At 35.7% G+C, this 18681-nt stretch overlaps 1 protein-coding gene across 33 annotated transcripts in view; it reads left to right on the top strand.

Moving 5' to 3' along the window:
• oxr1 (oxygen resistance gene 1) overlaps positions 1-18681 on the top strand; it is a 121278-nt gene that overhangs the window by 92527 nt on the left and 10070 nt on the right. The window contains exon 1 of one of the 33 annotated variants that reach the window (XM_038015567.2): positions 6678-7195. In XM_038015567.2, coding sequence (XP_037871495.1) covers positions 7115-7195 — 81 coding nt within the window. In that variant the 5' untranslated portion in view covers positions 6678-7114. 33 annotated transcript variants of the gene reach the window in all.

Below are 18681 nucleotides of genomic sequence, written 5' to 3'. Positions count from 1 at the left end.
CTGAATGATTGTGCAAAATTAACTTATTTTTCGTTTTATTACGAATTTAATTAAGAGGAACCAAACGAAGAAGATCAGGAATCCGTTTACCACTGCCTACAAAAATAAGCCAGCCAATTCCTATATTAGCTGCTAAAAATTTATTTATTCTCGGATCTTATTGGTACATCTGTAAATACACATTTATAAAAAGGATTCCAATATGCAGGTATCCAACCGAATATCCTTTGAAAGGCGTCGTCAAGACTAATAAAAAAGTTTAATGTTATTACAAGTATGCCTAAAGTATGTTTTCTATATTGTCACCGAGATACGTAGGTATCCCCAATAATTATATAATATGTAAATTATCACGCCATATTCACGGTTTCTGTATTCGCGGCATATTTACGCAACATATACTCCGCGAATAAAAGGCTTTACTGTATTATTCGATGCGTTTATGCTGATAGAAACGAGCACTGGAAAAATACCTTCGTTGCGGATATCGACACTCGAAGTTAACATTTGAATATGTAAAAAAATATATATATATATATATGCTAATAAATAACTTATTATAGATTACTATTTCCACGAGTTGTTTACCTTGAAGCTTTCGATGAAGTCACATTCTGTGGTCCAAACTGGGTCCAGTACAACAATAAAAACTTCCAATTATTTAATATGTGAACATTGTGAATACGATCAGAAAAAAATTAAAATTTATTTAGTAAAGTCGTATTTTCTTTGGTTTTGCGCGTGTGTAGTAGTAGACATTAATAAAACGAGTTTTACGGTTTAATTTCGGGCTTATTAATTTCATTGTACTGTTTCCGAAATTTCGAATGTTGTACGGTTCTGCATGGTCGTAAACGTCTCGGAGTAGTATTTATAAAAATAATAATAATGACAATTCCGTTTCTTTACACGCAGAAAGAATTTTATACTTTGGACTTTACTAGAATTTTATAATTGTATACTTATAGATCTTTGAGTGTATTTGACTTTTGATTTGATCCTCATCATAAGAGAATCTATTGAGTTAGATGATAAACGCGATTTTAAAACCGTAAAAGTATTTATTGGCTTCCCTAATTTTGTTTTGAATTTAAAAAAGTATTTTTTGTTGATAAAAAAAAACTTATATGGGTGGACGAGTTCACGACCCGCCTGGTGATAAGTGGTTACCGGCGCTCATAGATATGTACAACGTAAATTCCGCCATCCACCTTGAGATATGAGTTCTAAGGTCTTAGTACAGTCTGTACAGTACAACGGCTGCCCCACCCTTTTAACCGAAACGCATTACTGCTTCACGGCAGAAATAGGCGGGGTGGTGTTACCTACCCGTTCGGACTCACAAAAGGTCCTACCACCAGTAATTACGCAAATTATAATTTTACGGGTTTGATTTTATTACACGATGTGGTCACCAGAATCCATAGACATCAACAACATAAATGCCGCCACCCATCTTCAGACATCGGTTCTAAGGTTTCAATTTTTGCAGTATAACGGCTGTCCCATCCTTCTATCCGAAACGGATTACTGCTTCAGCGCAGAAATAGTCTACATACATACATATATAGAATATTGCTACAGATGAACAGATAAGCTAATGATTCGTTTTGTGTTTGAATGTATTCAAGTGAATAATACGGCTTTATCTCATCGCGATATGCATCGCAAATTACCTGTGCGACGTAAAATTATTGTGGCAGTATTGATATAGCGATCTCTGTTTTAATTGAAGCTGTGAACTGGCCGTGACAGCTGTGGATTTAACATAAATAGACGATTTAATTCGACAAGTCCAGTTCACGATTGAGAGTGAAAAGAAAATGGAATGACGAAAATATGTATATATATGATTTTTTGTTTATTTTTTGTTTATTATATATATGATCGAAGAAGACACTATCATCTCGTGACGTAGAGTTAAATGTATTACAAAAATAATAATTACATAATTTAATTTTAAAACGATACAGATCTTTAAAATCGTCATTACTAACTATGTATACACAAGTGATAAATCAATTTACAAGCACAACTTGCAACTAATTGCCTGGTGGAAGATTTTCTTTGATAATTGGTCCGACATCAATTAAAATTTAATATTCCAAAATTTATTTTGGAAAATTTCCGTTGTTCGTTTAACGGAAACTGGTGATTAGAGAAATGTGTTTACGTTTGTTCAATAACCAAAAATTCCTTGGAGATGACACAAATAAAAATTTTAAGCATTTATTATGTTAAAAAATTATAGTAGTTTAGTTCATCATCATCATAATCAAATAAAAGGATAGCTTAAATTGAGCGTAAATATTTGACTTTAAACGAAATTGTGTCATTGTTTATTTCATGATATTTTAATACAACCCAAAAGACAGTTGGCAGCCGCCTTTCCCGCACTCCTTCGAGACTCCCGGGCCTCGGTTGATTTTTAAATGTGTTACGTAACGTGTCGTCCCAAAAATGATATTTAAAACGGAGCGAAAGTAATTTTCAGTATTACTCTGTCAGGAATCATCGGCACTGTCACCTGTTTTCGTTTTTGCGAACTGTACGCGACGTAAGGGCCATATTCACAGGCCCATTGGATATCCTGAGGGTTTCCACGGAACGTCTCCTGGATATCATGATACATTTACAATACATGGCTTATCTTTTTTTTTTTATTGCTTAGATGGATGGACGAGCTCACAGCCCACCTGGTGTTAAGTGGTTACTGGAGCCCATATACATCTACAACGTAAATGCGCCACCCACCTCGAGATATAAGTTCTAAGGTCTCAGTGTAGTTACGACGGCTACCCCACCTTTCGAACCGAAACGCATTACTGCTTCACGGCGGAAATAGGCGGGGTGGTGGTACCTACCCGTGCGGACTCCCAAGAGGTCCTACCACCAGTGAATCTATCTATCATAATAATATTATAGTGTATATTGTTCATCGGTGATGATGATTCTTTCTTCTTTGTCGTATCACTCTTGTCAGAGCGGTTGTGGTCGTCATTAATTATCATTGCTGTGGGCAAATTTTATGCGCCTCACGAGCAATCGACACTACTCCCGGTTTGTGGTGAGGTGTTTATGGTGAGTGTAGCAACTCACGTAAATAGCGGCTAATTACCGAGTTGACTTGGTCGGTCCATCGCATGGGCTTGATGGACTTGTATCTATGATTTTAACATCGTCATGGAATGACTACATAATATGTTAATATGCTACTAATTCAAACATCAAACGCAGTGGGTACACCGTCTCGAATCCGCCGCTTAACCCCGCGTTCGCGTACATTGCTTTGGTTCCTTCATTCTAATCTGGCAAATTCGGCCTCACTGTACTTCCGGACCACAGGCTATAATAACCCCGCGCGTTGACATTTGACGTTATCCCATCGAATCAAATAGTACCCGCTCTCAAATGAGATGAAAAGTTCACTATATCTATGTCCATCCCCAACAAGTATTTATTCTTGTTTCTTCATAATTAATTTGAATATTGTCTCGTTTACTTATCAAGAAATAAGTTTCTAGAAATTTTCAGCTTATCTTGCATATAACAACAGTTCGATTTACTTTATTGTATCTATTTCAAAGATAAGAAATGACTTCCAATAATAAACCTTAATTCATTATTATCCACAAGTACGTCGCTCATAGTTGTTTATTATTTTATGGCTTCACAATTAATTTGCATGTCAACTATACTCACTGAGACGCTTCAATTAAAACCGATCTGGCGTCATAATTCCCTTTGCTCTCGTCTGGGCGCTAATCGTTGTTAATTGTCAACACGTCGCCAAGTTCATATACAAACAAAACAATAACTTAGTGTTAAATGCACAACAAGCCTTGTGCGATCTGCTCATCAAGAACTGCATTTTAGAATACAATTCGTGTATATAAATAAATATGATGTTTATCGATAAATGTTACGGACTTCGAACGCCAAGCCATATTTTTAAAATTCATCACACAATGATTTCCTACCCTGCATAATTATTGTTAATCTTTATCACGACCCTTATTATAATATGAAGTTTGATATAAAAGCACTTAAATTAGACTTTTCTGAACTTTTTTCTCTTGGTTTGAGCTGGTTTTGATGGGTTTTTGAAGTAATTTAAAACGTTCATGCCATGTATTTCGTAAAATAGAAATGCCCCGTAAATGTTTTCATACCTGTTAAAATTGTTATTATCTCCACTGTTGCTAATAAAAAATAAATTCTTGGAGCTAAACTAAAAATAATAATTAGGAACCGTATAGTACTTTTAGTTTCAATAGTGAATAAAATTGTTTTAAGCCAAGAACGTAAAATTGCAAAGAAAAAGAGTATAAAAAGTATTGTCATTTTTGGAATTTTATTAAATATCTGTCTATAGCATTATAAAATCACAAAAGCTAACTTGATCAAGACAATTCTTGGCTAATCATAGTTGTGCATATTTGATGAAATTATCATAGATATAATTAATGTAGCATACGATGGTTGTACCCGTCACAACTCAAAAGACTTTTTTACTAGTACAAAATAATATGATACGTTTTTTTTTTAATACAGTTTTTCTTATCTTCTAAATTAATATTACTACTTAATAATGTAGCATCTTTCAACTTAATAAACTGCGGTTAAGCATCACATACTGTGTTATAAATTATATCTCAGGAAGACATTTATAGAAAGTCGCTTATTTAAACAAAAAAAAGGTTGCTTTGCTAGTAGTACTATTGTCACAAATATAAAAACCCGGATGCCTTATTTTTGACAGCATATAAGAAATCATAACCTCCATTCGTTAATAAAACCTGTATGAACGATAAAATTTAATGCATAATTTTTGCATAAGGCCTTCTAAAGTAACAGGTGATGTATGCATTAATATGCATAAAAATATAAATATACTGTTTATAATATACTGCAGAAGTATAACGTAATCTTTCCCAGAGAAAAGTGCGAAGAAGAGAACCGCCTCTTGACTCATAGGATTAGTTTTATGTGCTGTTAGCCCGTAATAATAATTCAGTAGTGATCACATAAGCTTATATCATGTGTTATCTATCAAATACATCCTTATCAACGGTTATTCCAAAAATTTGAGGGTTGAGATTATGTCGGTAAGCTGAAGTGACCGTGGGCTGGACAAATATGCCCTAAAACCGACAATCTCTGAAGCAGAAAGGTTCTTGAGTGGAGATCACGCATTGATATATGTAATGGTGGTGCGCTGACCTTCGAAAGTTGGTCGGCTAAAATGGATGAAGAGAACCGAAGACCGGACTCAGTGGTGTAAATTTAGAGAGGCCTGTGTCTAGTAGTGGACGACTGTGGGGACTGACGATGATGATGATGAGATTATACCATGTACTACTCTCAAATAGCATTCTATTGCTTGTTAAATTATTACCGGAGTCCATAGTTATATGAACATGATTACCGCCACCCTCCTTCTCTTGAGACATGAGGTCGTCTCGTTTGAATTACGTGTCAGTTATTGTTGAAATAACTTTTTGTTCATATTTTTTCTCGGTCTCACTAGAGTTGTTCCATCCATCCATTCTCACGGATCGTTTGGAACCTCTGAGTCTGCGGAGGGACTTCGGTTCCTTCTGTATTTTGTACCGTATGTTCCATGGGGAGTGCTCTGAGGAATTGTTCGAGTTAATGCCGGCATCTCGTTTTTACCATCGCACAGCCCGCCATCGGAGTAGAGCTCATCAATATTACCTGGAGCTACTGCGGTCATCCACAGCGCGTTTCCAGAGGTATTTTTGCCATATACCATCCGGCTATGGAATGAGCTCCCCTCCACGGTGTTTCCCGAGCGCTATGACATGTCCTTCTTCAAACGAGGCTTGTGGAGAGTATTAAGCGGTAGGCAGCGGCTTGGCTCTGCCCCTGGCATTGCTGAAGTCCATGGGCGACGGTAACCACTCACCATCAGGTGGGCCGTATGCTCGTCTGCCTACAAGGGCAATAAAAAAAAATTTGTTATGGAGTTGTCGAGTATATGAGTCGACTATTATCAAAGCCGGCAATGTGACTTTTGGACAATGATTGGTAAATCAGAAAAACGAATTATACTCCATTCCAGACTTTGTATTCCATTGGCAGTCACAAAACTCTTCTGAACGACATCTTAGATAAATAACAAGTTAAGTATTAACCTTTATTTAATGCAGGTTTTGAACCGTATTCTTTGAAGGAGACGACTATATTCAAATCAATCTGTATTGACATATCAATAACATTTTTTTGTCCAAATGCACAGATTGCCACCTTTGATAATAGACGACTCATATATTGTTTTCGAAACAGAGATGTGCAATTTATGTACAATGTAGTGTAAATGCAATTTATGTACAATTTTTTGTGCAATTTACGTAGTCGGTAATGAATAAAAATATACACCTAGCTAATTACTGGTCCGCGCGCAAATAAGTATATATGTATTTTAATTACATACTTTAATACCAAACGTATAAACGGGTAATACGAGTATAATAAGAATAACATAATATTTCAATTCATTCTTGTTATTAAATGTGGCTTAATGCTCGAACCGATTAGTGCATGGATTCCTTCGAGGCTTTGCTCTAAAATATGCAACCTGATTTGTTTGTGGTTAATTGATTTCAACATACAATTCGTTTCCGCACGTAGCCTGCACAGTGCTACGTCAAGTAACCGTGGAGTTTTTGTCGTGAGAGTCAGACGCCGCGCCGGGCTCGACGGAGCCATCGTACCGCGAGCCTTTCTTTTCTAGTCTTCAATCAACTTTACGATACGGTACTCGTTTGTACGTACCAGCGAGAGAATCACATTTAGTGTGACAATTCAACGGGCTCAACTTAAACTTGCCGCGATTAATCATTAAAAACGTACACATTAAAAATTGCTTTGTTGTTTATAAGCGGAGGCGCTCGGACGCGGTCGTTCAGTGTTTGGTTACAAAACCTTGCAGTCGTGTGGGTGATTTCTAAATTAAGCGTTGGCAACTTGTGTTTTTGATGTCGTGTTTTTTTTTTTTTTTTACGATGCATCATTCTCGTACGTTGTGAAATAAGTTAGTTTGAACTCGTTACGCTGTTTGACATTTCGTTGCAATTTATTTTTAGTATAAATGCATACCGTTTCGTGGATTGAAATGGTTCGGTTCAGCCCTACGGCGACCGAAAGGACTTCAACTTTCGAAAGCGAGAAGGTAAGACGTCCGAAATATTACCGTTAGCCAAACGGACTCTCGGGAAATAAACGTCACGATTAATAAACCTAAATTGACCGATACTGTCTCGTAAAATCGGAACGTAATACTGAACACTTTTTACGACTCGTTAATAGTCTATAAATGTGTGTGTCAGGTAAACATTCTTAATGTGAAACGCTTAAAATATTAATTTTGAAGTCTGTGCGCTGTCAATGAATATATTTAAAAAAAAAAACTATCCGCGAATAGGCGACCGCTACATCCGTAACAAAACGTCAATGGCGAACGGGAACTGGTCGACCACCACGTGTTACTTTTATCTGCTTAAAACAGTTTTTTTTATTTGTTCGCGCTATCGTAGAACCATTAAGAATGCGACGCTCTATTTAAAAAATAAACAATCGTACATTCGCTAAGTCAATTGTAGTTCGTCTAAGCGACTTATTTATAGCGACGCAATTCATCAATGACTTTTAGTTGGTGTTCTCTTTTTCTTTCTTGAAGGACAGAAAACGTGTCTGGTTTTAGAATTGCGAATTAAGAATTTGTATTTAAGAATCTATATTTTTAATCGTTTAGATACTTTAGGTGACAGCGGAAATATCATATACAGCTGATGTTAATGTGTACTCCATATGAAAATTTTTAACTTCATTTCCACTATGATATGAATATATGAATACACGGCCCACATATATTTTTGACATAATTTATTGGATTAAGAGAACCATTTAATGATTTAACAATAAAATAATAGAACTTATCTAATAACCACTCGATGGATTTATTTTGACACGACTAACCTACATTTATTTGTGAATAATGGTAAAAATTGACAAATTATTCTTGCATATTTTTTTGTCGTGTAATGAATTTATTGTTATCGGGTATCAATAACACAAATAATATAAATTTGACGAACTTGAAGACATGATTCGTTTTTATTCGAATTGTATCCGAAATTGGAACTCAATTTTAGAAAGTATTAGGTTAGAATAGTTCACGAGTTTTTTTTTTTTTGAAATCAAAACAAAAGAAATGCGAAACTAGACTTTCAATAAAACTGTGAATTAACTGAACGTCGATTTATAAATAGAAAGGCGAGTGACCATCAGCAACGCAAGGTTTAAAACTATTTATTTATTCGAAACAGGAACATTACACCGAAGCACCATAATTGGTAATGACGCCATCGCGTTTCATAAAAACAGTTTTATAAGAAATACTTCTCGGCGTCAAAACCAAAAGGTCGTAAATGCAGAATTAAAAACATTGCCATATAAAACAATCTCTCGTTAAAGGCTAAGAATAGGTTTAACCGGTTTACCTATTTCTGCCACGTAACAGTAATTTGGATTTATAGAGTAGGACCGCCGTTTTGCAATACAATTGAGATTCAGACCTCATGTCTTATAAGTCTATCAGATACAGTAACCACTTAACACGGTAACCAATTTAAAAAATATAGACATAAATTCGTAAACAAGAGATTATTGTAAAAGTTAGACCCGACCTAGTTGATTCCTGTTTAAATATCATTAACATTATAAGGTATTCGATTCCATTAATCTGCTAATACATATTACAAATGTTTTCATTAAACGATATTTCTTTCTTATCGGCTGTGGTTACGACGTCCGATAACATAAGATTGTTTATGAAAACAAGTGCGTACTTAAATTTAAAAAAAAATAATTGCAAAGTCAAAAAGAGCTATTTATTTAATTACGTTAATAATTAGGTACGCGAAAAATGGCTTACAGTCGATGTGAAAATAATTTTGTATTGAATCGAGTCTTGTTTTGAAAAAAAAACCGAATATGTCACAATGAATATTTGATCTTCATTTCGGCGCGGCGGCGTAACATTTCACCTATTGAACTAGATTCGTGGTTTGTGACTGATTTAAAACGTTATTTTTAGCTTTTCAAATTATTAAACCTACAAAACGGTAAACATTCGTTTTTTTTATTCTCTACTACTGTTAATGTAACATTTGTATATATTTTTTTAACCATTTAATAATCTTTGATTGTACGTGATATTGGCTGATAATTTATTTTACAATGTCATTAATTTTATTTAATTGTTATGATTAAATAAAACCTGTACACACAAACTTTACGTTGGACAACTTTTGCATAAGGCCTTCTAAAGTAACAGGTGATGTTATGCATTGATATAAAATTCATATTTATATAGGATTGTACCACTCCCGAGGCACAGGCGGTACAAAACTGCAGTTAAATAAACTGAAATTTAAAACATATAATATATTCTTAATATTCAATTACTTAGCTTAACCTAGCTTAGGCTTAGCTAACGATAAAGATACTCGGTCTTATTCTTTTATTATATGAATAACATTTTTGCTGGTCTCCTTATAACTTCTTCTTCTTCTTATCAGCCCACAGACGTCCACTGCTGGATATAAGCCTCCCCTAAGCCTCACCACAAAGACCAAAAATTATAGAACTCTAGTAGTAACTCTTTGTGAATAAAATCATAATAGTTTGTAACTTTATATTGAATTTTGAACTTGAAACAGCAATGTAATACAAACAAAACTGACTGGATAACAGCCGTGCTTAATCTCAGGAGCCTGCACATGCTCGTACGAGACGGTCGGACGCGCGCGTCAGCCGATCGTTAATTGTATTACATTGCGTTTTACTTATCTACCGCCTTTTCGTGAATACACGTTGTATGTATCAGTATTTTACCATTATCGCGTTGAACATAATCGAAGACCACAATTAATTTAAATCATAAAACTTTAGTACCGGCTTAGTTAATTTTCCTCACTATTTCTAAATTCTTTTATTATAATTAATTATTCATTAAAAATATTGTGTAGTGTCGAATAAATCCTTTTTTAAAAAGAGTTCGGCCTTCTCACTACTAACATTTGGTGGCAGCTTAAGGGATTTTAAGTAAAGAAAATCCGGGAAACGCCTTCGTGTGTGAACAGTGTACAAAAGTTGTAAATTCAAAAACTAATTTCGGCTGTATTCGCCGTTGTGAGTTCTGCATCTCTCATTTGTGAAAAGTGAAAATAACATGTTCGTGAACATCTTATACATGTAAGTTAATTCATGTGCACATTCCATCGGTGGTGAATATTCAAATAAATCACAAAACCAAAAGTGAAATAAACTTTCAACTAAATAAACTTTAATCCACAAACACCTCACGCTATCGCTACAATTGTCCAGTTCCGAGAACTCTTATCTCGCTCAGCGCATCCGCTCACCTGTATTTGGTACCGAATAAATTCAAGATAAATTATTACGATGACTACAAAGGAAGAGACTAGGCAGAGAGGTCAAAAATCAGAGAGTGAAGAGAAAATCGATTTGAACATTCTATTAAAGTTTATTAAAAACTTCGATGGTAACAGAGAAAATTTAAGTGCATTTCTCACAAATTGTCAAAACGCCTATAATCTAGCTAATCCACAACAAAAACCTATTTTATTTAAGTATATTTTAAGTCAGTTAGAGGGTAAAGCAGAATCAGTATGTGCCATACGCGAATTCGAATCGTGGGAACAATTATCGGAATTTTTACGTGCACAGTTTGGCGATAAAAAACATTACGCTGCATTACTCTCTGACCTACAAAGTTGTAAACAAAATCATAATGAACCGGTCAACCAATACGCCTTACGTGTAGAGTCATGTTTAGCAAGACTTTTAACAGAAATAAATATCTCCTTACCGTCACGTAATAAAGGCGAACTGGCAGGCCGTGTCGCTGCAATGCAAGACCTCGCTTTATATACATTTATCACTGGGTTAGACCCTAAATTGTCTATTGGTGTTCGTTGCCGCGATCCTGACACATTGAACGAAGCAATAAACCTCGCTGTCTCAGAAGAGAAAATTCTACAAACAGCTGTTAAAAAGTTTCCCTCGTTTTCATCTGGATTTTCATTCAGAAACCCGCCAATTTTCAGTCGTAATCCTCAACAAACCCAGTTCCAATTTCGGCCTAAAATTAATACCGCACAATCTAATAACTTAACTCCGGGTACTAGTGGAAGACTTTTCTGTCGTTATTGCAAAAAAGATGGCCATATCCTAGAGAATTGTCGTAGAAGAGAATACAATAATAAACGATTCCAAAACCAACCACAGAATTATCAACAATGGCCACAAACCAATCAAAATCGCGTAAATTTTACCGACAACGTATTTATCCATGGTAACTCAAGTGAACCTCAAATAGTTGAATCACGTGATGAGGTTGACCAGTCAAACGCTTTAAACTAAGCCCTGACCTGCGTAGCTGTCGTCCGGGTCAAAAGTCCTATAAAACCGACACCCAAATATTTTACAACTCTTTAAACAGTTATAGGAACAAGGTACTTCTAAATGAGCACGTTATACGACAGGGTAACCAGCCCCGAATTGGAAATTGTGCCAATCCCATTTCAAAAAGCATTACACGCCAGGGTAACCAGTCCCAAACAGGAAATGCTCAAACTCACAGTCTCCCTCTTCTTAAAAGTATGACCAATGGACAGGGTAACCAGCCCCAAGCTCACGGTCTTCCTCTTAACAGTAAAACCAAGCCGCAGGGTTATCAGCCCCACAAAGAAGGTCCTAGAGGTAAACAAAAAAACGAACCCGTAAAAGAAATAAGTATATATGAAATTGTCACCCGAAAACGATTCCTACCTTACATTAAGATACATACATCAGTAAATCGAAAACCCCTTACCTTCTTGGTAGATTCTGGAGCGTCAATATGTGTTCTAAGTAAAAAACAAATTAATGACTTTACACAGTTACAAAATAGTTCTATTAGAGTCAAGGGTATAGATACCCAGAAAGAAACCTTAAAGAGTATAGGATGCTTAAACGTACTTTTAACGTTTAACGAGAAATTGGAAATAGCACACACCTTCCACATATTTGACAACATAGATTTACCCTACGACGGCATCATAGGTAACGACTTATTTATGCAACACAAGTGCCGCATTAATTACCAATTAAATTCCCTTGAAATAAACAGTCATAACATAAAATTGTCCTTCGACGAACCGTCGTATACACTCGAACCTCGGACCGAGACGGTGATAGAGTGTTCAGTGAAAAACCCCGAATTACAAGAAGGGATTATACTCGATCAACATATATCTAAGTCCCTTCTTGTATCAAACTGTGTTGCTCGAGTAAAAAACAACAATAGAATTAACATAACAGTATTAAATATGTCAGATGAAAAAATTAATTTAAAGGCCAACTTAATGCTTACCCTATTACCGATCAACCTTACCGAAATTGAAAGGATACCAGACTACCCGCCTTCCAATAGCCTCCAAAGATCCCAACAGCTATCCAAACTCTTACGGACATCCCACTTAAACGCAGAAGAACTGTATCACCTGAATGAAGTTTGCCAGCAATATTCTGATATTTTCTACCTACCTGGTGACCATTTGAGCTATACAGATGTAACACAACATGAAATAAAAACAAATACCTCCCAACCAATAAATGTCAAGTCATACCGTTTTCCTGAAATACACAAAGAAGAAGTTAAGAATCAGATAGATAAAATGCTGGAACAACAAATTATCACACCATCGAAATCCCCATGGTCATCCCCTATTTGGGTGGTACCCAAGAAAGAAGATTCCACAGGGAAAAAACGATGGAGAATCGTAATCGACTACCGAAAGTTAAACGATATCACTATTGGAGAAAATTACCCTATTCCTCAAATTAACGAAATTTTGGACCAATTAGGCCAAAGCAAATACTTTACAACTCTAGACCTTGCTTCCGGTTTTCATCAGATTCAGATGTCTCCAATTGATGCACCAAAAACTGCCTTTAGCGTACCGCAAGGGCATTTTCAATTTAATAGGATGCCCTTTGGGTTAAAGAATGCACCCGCCACTTTTCAAAGAACTATGAATACTGTATTGTCTGGACTACAAGGGATACACTGTTTTGTGTATCTTGATGATATTGTAATCTATTCATATGATCTTCCGTCTCACATTGAAAAGTTAAACCTAGTTTTTAATAAACTTCGAAATTTCCGTTTAAAACTCCAGCCCGATAAGTGTGAATTTTTAAGGAAGGAAGTCGCATATTTGGGTCATGTTATCAGTGGCGAAGGAGTTAAACCTAACCCAGAGAAAATTAAAGCTGTAACGCAATTTCCTGTGCCAACGTGTGCAAAAGATATAAAATCATTCCTAGGCTTAGCGTCATATTACCGAAGGTTCATACCTGAGTTTTCAAAGCATGCAAAATCATTGACAAACCTCTTAAAGAAAGATGTCCCATTTATTTGGACTAACACACAACAACTGTCATTCGAATTATTAAAAGAAAAATTAGTAACAGCACCAGTTCTCATATACCCTGACTTCACAAAACCATTTGTTCTAACATGTGATGCGTCGAACTACGCTATCTCAGCTATTCTCTCGCAAGGCGCAGTTGGTAAGGATCAACCTATAGCCTTTGCCTCCAGAACACTCAATAAAGCCGAATGCAATTATAGTGTTACCGAAAAGGAGTGCCTAGCTATTGTTTACGGAACTAAAACATTCCGACCCTACCTTTTTGGACGACAGTTCACCATAATTACCGACCACAAACCTTTAAATTGGCTTTTCAACTGTAAAGATCCCGGATCACGATTGGTCCGTTGGCGCTTGAAGCTGGAAGAATATAATTACGAAATCCAGTACAGAAAAGGCAAAACTAACACCAATGCAGACGCGCTCTCTCGATACCCATTAAATCCATTGCAAAGACAAGTAGACGATAATCATCCAGAATCGGCTCCTAGAAGCAATACTTCTGATCCCGCAAGAACTGAAGAAGAAGTTCCCCCTCAGTGCTCATCACAACCTGATATTGGAAACTATGACCTACCTGACCTGCAACTACCAGACGACTTTATTTTACCAGAAGACTTAGACCTCCCTGATGATTTTGATATTCCTAGTCCACCATCCTCCGAATCCTGTAATGATGACGATACTTACTCCAAATGCTTGAAATCTATAAATAATAAAACAATGGCATTTGACACCAGTATCAGAGAACATAACGAAAACATTCTAAAAACAAATTCGAAGCACATCGTAATACCTACCTCTATCGACCTAGATGAGTCAAATCGGTACATATCTGAAATAATTGGCAACATCCCTGATTCTAAAGAATTCTTAGCATTAGAAAGAACTTTATATTCATTCATAACAATTGATAAGAACGATGTTAAATATTACTTCCTATTTATCAAAGTTTATCATTATGACAATACAACTTATGACGACGTTTTCAAAAGCCTTAAAAACCTAAAGTCACAATTCTTAATATCAAAAATAAACGAATTCAGTATTACTGATTTTAGTAATCCTTTCGACTGTCACGCCTTCTTTAAAATATATAATATCATATCATATCTGTTTCATAATACAAATATTAGTGTACACATTTACAAGAACACCATAATGTACCCCTCTATGAGCGATATTACCAAAATTCTAAGGGAAAATCATGACATCCCTATTTCTGGCCACTTGGGTTCCAATAGGATGTTGAAGAGAATTCAAGAAAGGTACTATTGGCGGAATATGCGAACTGATGTTGAGAATTATGTCCGTAGCTGCGTATACTGCCAAGCTAATAAAGCACTGCGTCAGACGAACCGCGCTCCAATGCAAATAACTTCCACGTCTACCCAGCCGTTTGAGCGTGTCGCTTTAGACATAGTAGGCCCACTTCCTGAAGCTGGTAATATTAAATTGAAGTTCATCCTAACACTACAGGATGACCTCACAAAATACTCAGCTGCTTATCCAATATCTCAGGCCACAGCAGAAGAAACATCTGAATGTCTAATCCATTTCATCAGTCAGTTTGGTATTCCTAAAACTATTTTAACCGACCAGGGTACCAATTTTACAGCTGAACTGTTTAAACAAACTTGCAGCTTCCTAAAGATTAAACAGCTGTGGTCAACCCCTTACCATCCACAAACTCAAGGAGCACTAGAAAGGAGTCACTCGACTCTAAAAGAGTACTTAAAGTCATTTGTCGATGAAAATCAGGGCAATTGGCCTCGCTATGTGTACACGGCTATGCTTACTTATAATACTACCGTTCATTCTACTACCAACTTCACACCATATGAACTAGTCTTCGGTCACAAAGCCATTATACCATCTTCCATTTACGACTCTTCTTTGGAATCCACATATAACAGTTACGTTAGAGTCTTACAACAACGCTTACGCCTCTCTAGAGAAAAAGCTATAGAGAATATACTGAAGTCCAAAACTACATCTAAAACATATTATGATAAACACACAAAGATAATGAAGTATAAAGCAGGTGATATGGTATACGTCAAAAATCATTTACGGCTCCGCAAAGCTTTATCACCCATCTGGAAGGGACCCTATAAAGTCATTCGAATCAATGGCAATAACACACTTACCATACTGATGAACAGAAGACATGTAAAATACCATTATGACGAGATTAAACATGCTTAAAACGTAATTCTTAAGATATTATATACTATCATTCCAGAATCATCGCGACCAGTTTCTCCGTTGCAACAACTGATGTCGTAGAACCTATTAAAGAAAGTGCAGGAATTCATTTTGACCCTTTGGGAATATTACGAGTCTCTAATAATTACCTTCACGTCCTAGTACCCATAGATATTGGGTATATCAAACCCCATATACAAAACATAAGGACTGCTTTAGGTGGTGCTAGAACTCTTTGTCAGCAACATGACCTGAACGTTTCCAAATGTCACAATTTTCTGCAACCCTTAACCTCCCGTCTCGAGGGTATCTTAAGGGATTATGACTCAATATCACACCTGATACCCGAGCGAAATAAGAGATCAGCATGGTTTCCTGGCTTTGGTACATTGTTTAAGCATTTGATTGGCACCATGGATGAAAACGACTCGTTTCGGTATAATGCTGCAATCCAACATTTAGAAAGTAACGATAAAAAATTGTCATCCCTAATTAAGGATAATATTTTAATGACAAACACAGCCTTGAGAAATTATAACGATACACTAAAATTGATTAGTATTAATGAAGCTCGAATGGGTAACGCAATCGAAAACCTTTCAACTGTATTAAATAATATAAGTAATTTACCAAAGGAATTGTATGTAGAGTCTAAAATGAATGAAATTTATAACGAATTGTCTTCTAGTTTACTAACATTATCATTTAAGTTAGACGACATTGTTAACGCGATTATGTTTACTAAAAGCCATTCTATACATCCCTCCATACTCACCCCAAAACAACTCTATGATGAATTAACACATAGCATTAAGGATTTAAATAAGGATAATGAATTGCCTATTAGTTTAAGTTTAGATAATATCCACTCGTTGAGCGATGTGAGCCAACTTTCATGTTATTTTATTAATAATAAAATAGTTTTTGTTATTAAAATTCCCCTAGTATATAAGTCAGAATACTTAGTCTATAAGTCTATACCTGTTCCTATACCACACGATGTGGAACATCCAAATTCATATGCTATGATCATTCCTCGTTGTAATCATATAGCTGTAAGTAGAGATAAGTTGACATATGTATGTCTAACCGATTTAAGTACGTGTTCTGAAATTACAAATTCAATCTATATATGTAATAATGTTGACACATATTCTGTCCAAGATGCACCCATTTGCGAAACTGAACTATTATGTAAAATTGTTAATACGCTACCTCAACAGTGTGACACGAGAATAATTCATGGGCATATTGACACATGGCAAGAATTAGTGGGTAATAAGTGGTTATTTGTTAAATCAGTACCTACCAAACTTACCCTTGAGTGTGATTCTCAAGTATCAGAATATAAATTGTTAGGGACCGGTATTTTTAACCTAAAACCAGATTGTAAAGCATATTGTAGAAATAAGGAATTCACCCCTAAGTTTAGTTATAGTATATTAACTACTCCTGTAATTTCCGACTTTAATCTTATAGATAATTCTTGTTGTGACAAATATAAATTTAAACTAACCGAACCTAAATTAGAACCTTTAAAACTGTATGATTTGAATTTAGATAAACTTACAACTGTCTCCAATGCTCAGGTATTGTCAGATATAGATAAAATAATTACGGAACCAGATCCTCTTATAGAGTACAGATCACACTACCCCATTCTTTTATATTGTTTAGTTATTATAAGTTTGATTTTCATGTTTTATAAGATTATTAGGAAATTTGGTAAATGTCCAATATCAAAAAATACTTTTCACACAAATGAGATCTCGAATGAAGTCCAAGAACAGGAAGAAATACCAATTCCTAGACTTCGAATCTCATCCTGAAACTCATTTAAAATTATAAGTTTCATCTTGTCGGGGGGGTTGTTATATCCCTAACCTGTATAGACTAATGCTTACCAAACACCTTACTCATCATAAGCTCTCTCACAGTGATTTCATGAGAACATACCAGGCTCAGTTCGGGTCAGATATTCATTGAAGTGAGACGTTTACCAATTTTCCTCACTATTTCTAAATTCTTTTATTATAATTAATTATTCATTAAAAATATTGTGTAGTGTCGAATAAATCCTTTTTTAAAAAGAGTTCGGCCTTCTCACTACTAACAGATCGCACGCTGTGGCTTCGTCTACTTGACTAGACCAAACACGTTCGCATAATGTCGTTTACCGGGAAATAATCGTTCATTATAATAGTGCAATAGTGAATTATAAATAAGGCAACATGGCCCTCGTCGGAATACAACCGTAAACAGCGCCCTCGACAGTCGCGCCGCTTACTTTGTCCGGTTAAGACAAATAAGTGAATCAAAGGAGGCAAAATGTTCCGTTTTATACGCAGCATAGCGCGCAGGGTAGTAGAAAAGATTCGTAGCATAGAAATGATCTTGTTCAACCGCTACGTACAGAGGCGGGGCACAATTCATTCTATTTGTAGAGGAGGCACCTTACATCCGGAATTTGATACTATAAACGCTAAACGGAGAGGAACTATACATTCCATCTGCGAGGTGAGTCTGTGCGCGCAATGATAACCTATCAATAAAGTCCAACTAAACATTGACAATAAGCCTAAAATTAGAACGTTGAATAAATAAATAACAGATACTGGTATAATTGTATACATATGTTGAAATTACCCAAACACAGAGCAAACAAACCTGTTTTGTCACACGAATATTTGTCCGTTGTGGTAATCGAACCCGCGTCCCCCGGCTCAACAGTCAGAGGCGTTAACTAATGTGCCGCCGGGTCAGTCAAAAATATATTTAATGATTAGCTTATTGTTATTTAATGTTACATAATAAAAAATGATCTCGAATATTCTAAATTATTTAATGTTTGCTGCTCCATAACTTTAACTACACATTGTTATTCACATCATCACTAATGACCAGTATTACCTTGCGGATTGTTTTTTTTTTTTCTAAGTGTACCACC

Source organism: Bombyx mori, chromosome 15 (genome assembly GCF_030269925.1).
Source record: "Bombyx mori chromosome 15, ASM3026992v2".
Taxonomy (NCBI): domain Eukaryota; kingdom Metazoa; phylum Arthropoda; class Insecta; order Lepidoptera; family Bombycidae; genus Bombyx; species Bombyx mori.
This window is presented reverse-complemented; position numbering and strand designations above follow the sequence as displayed.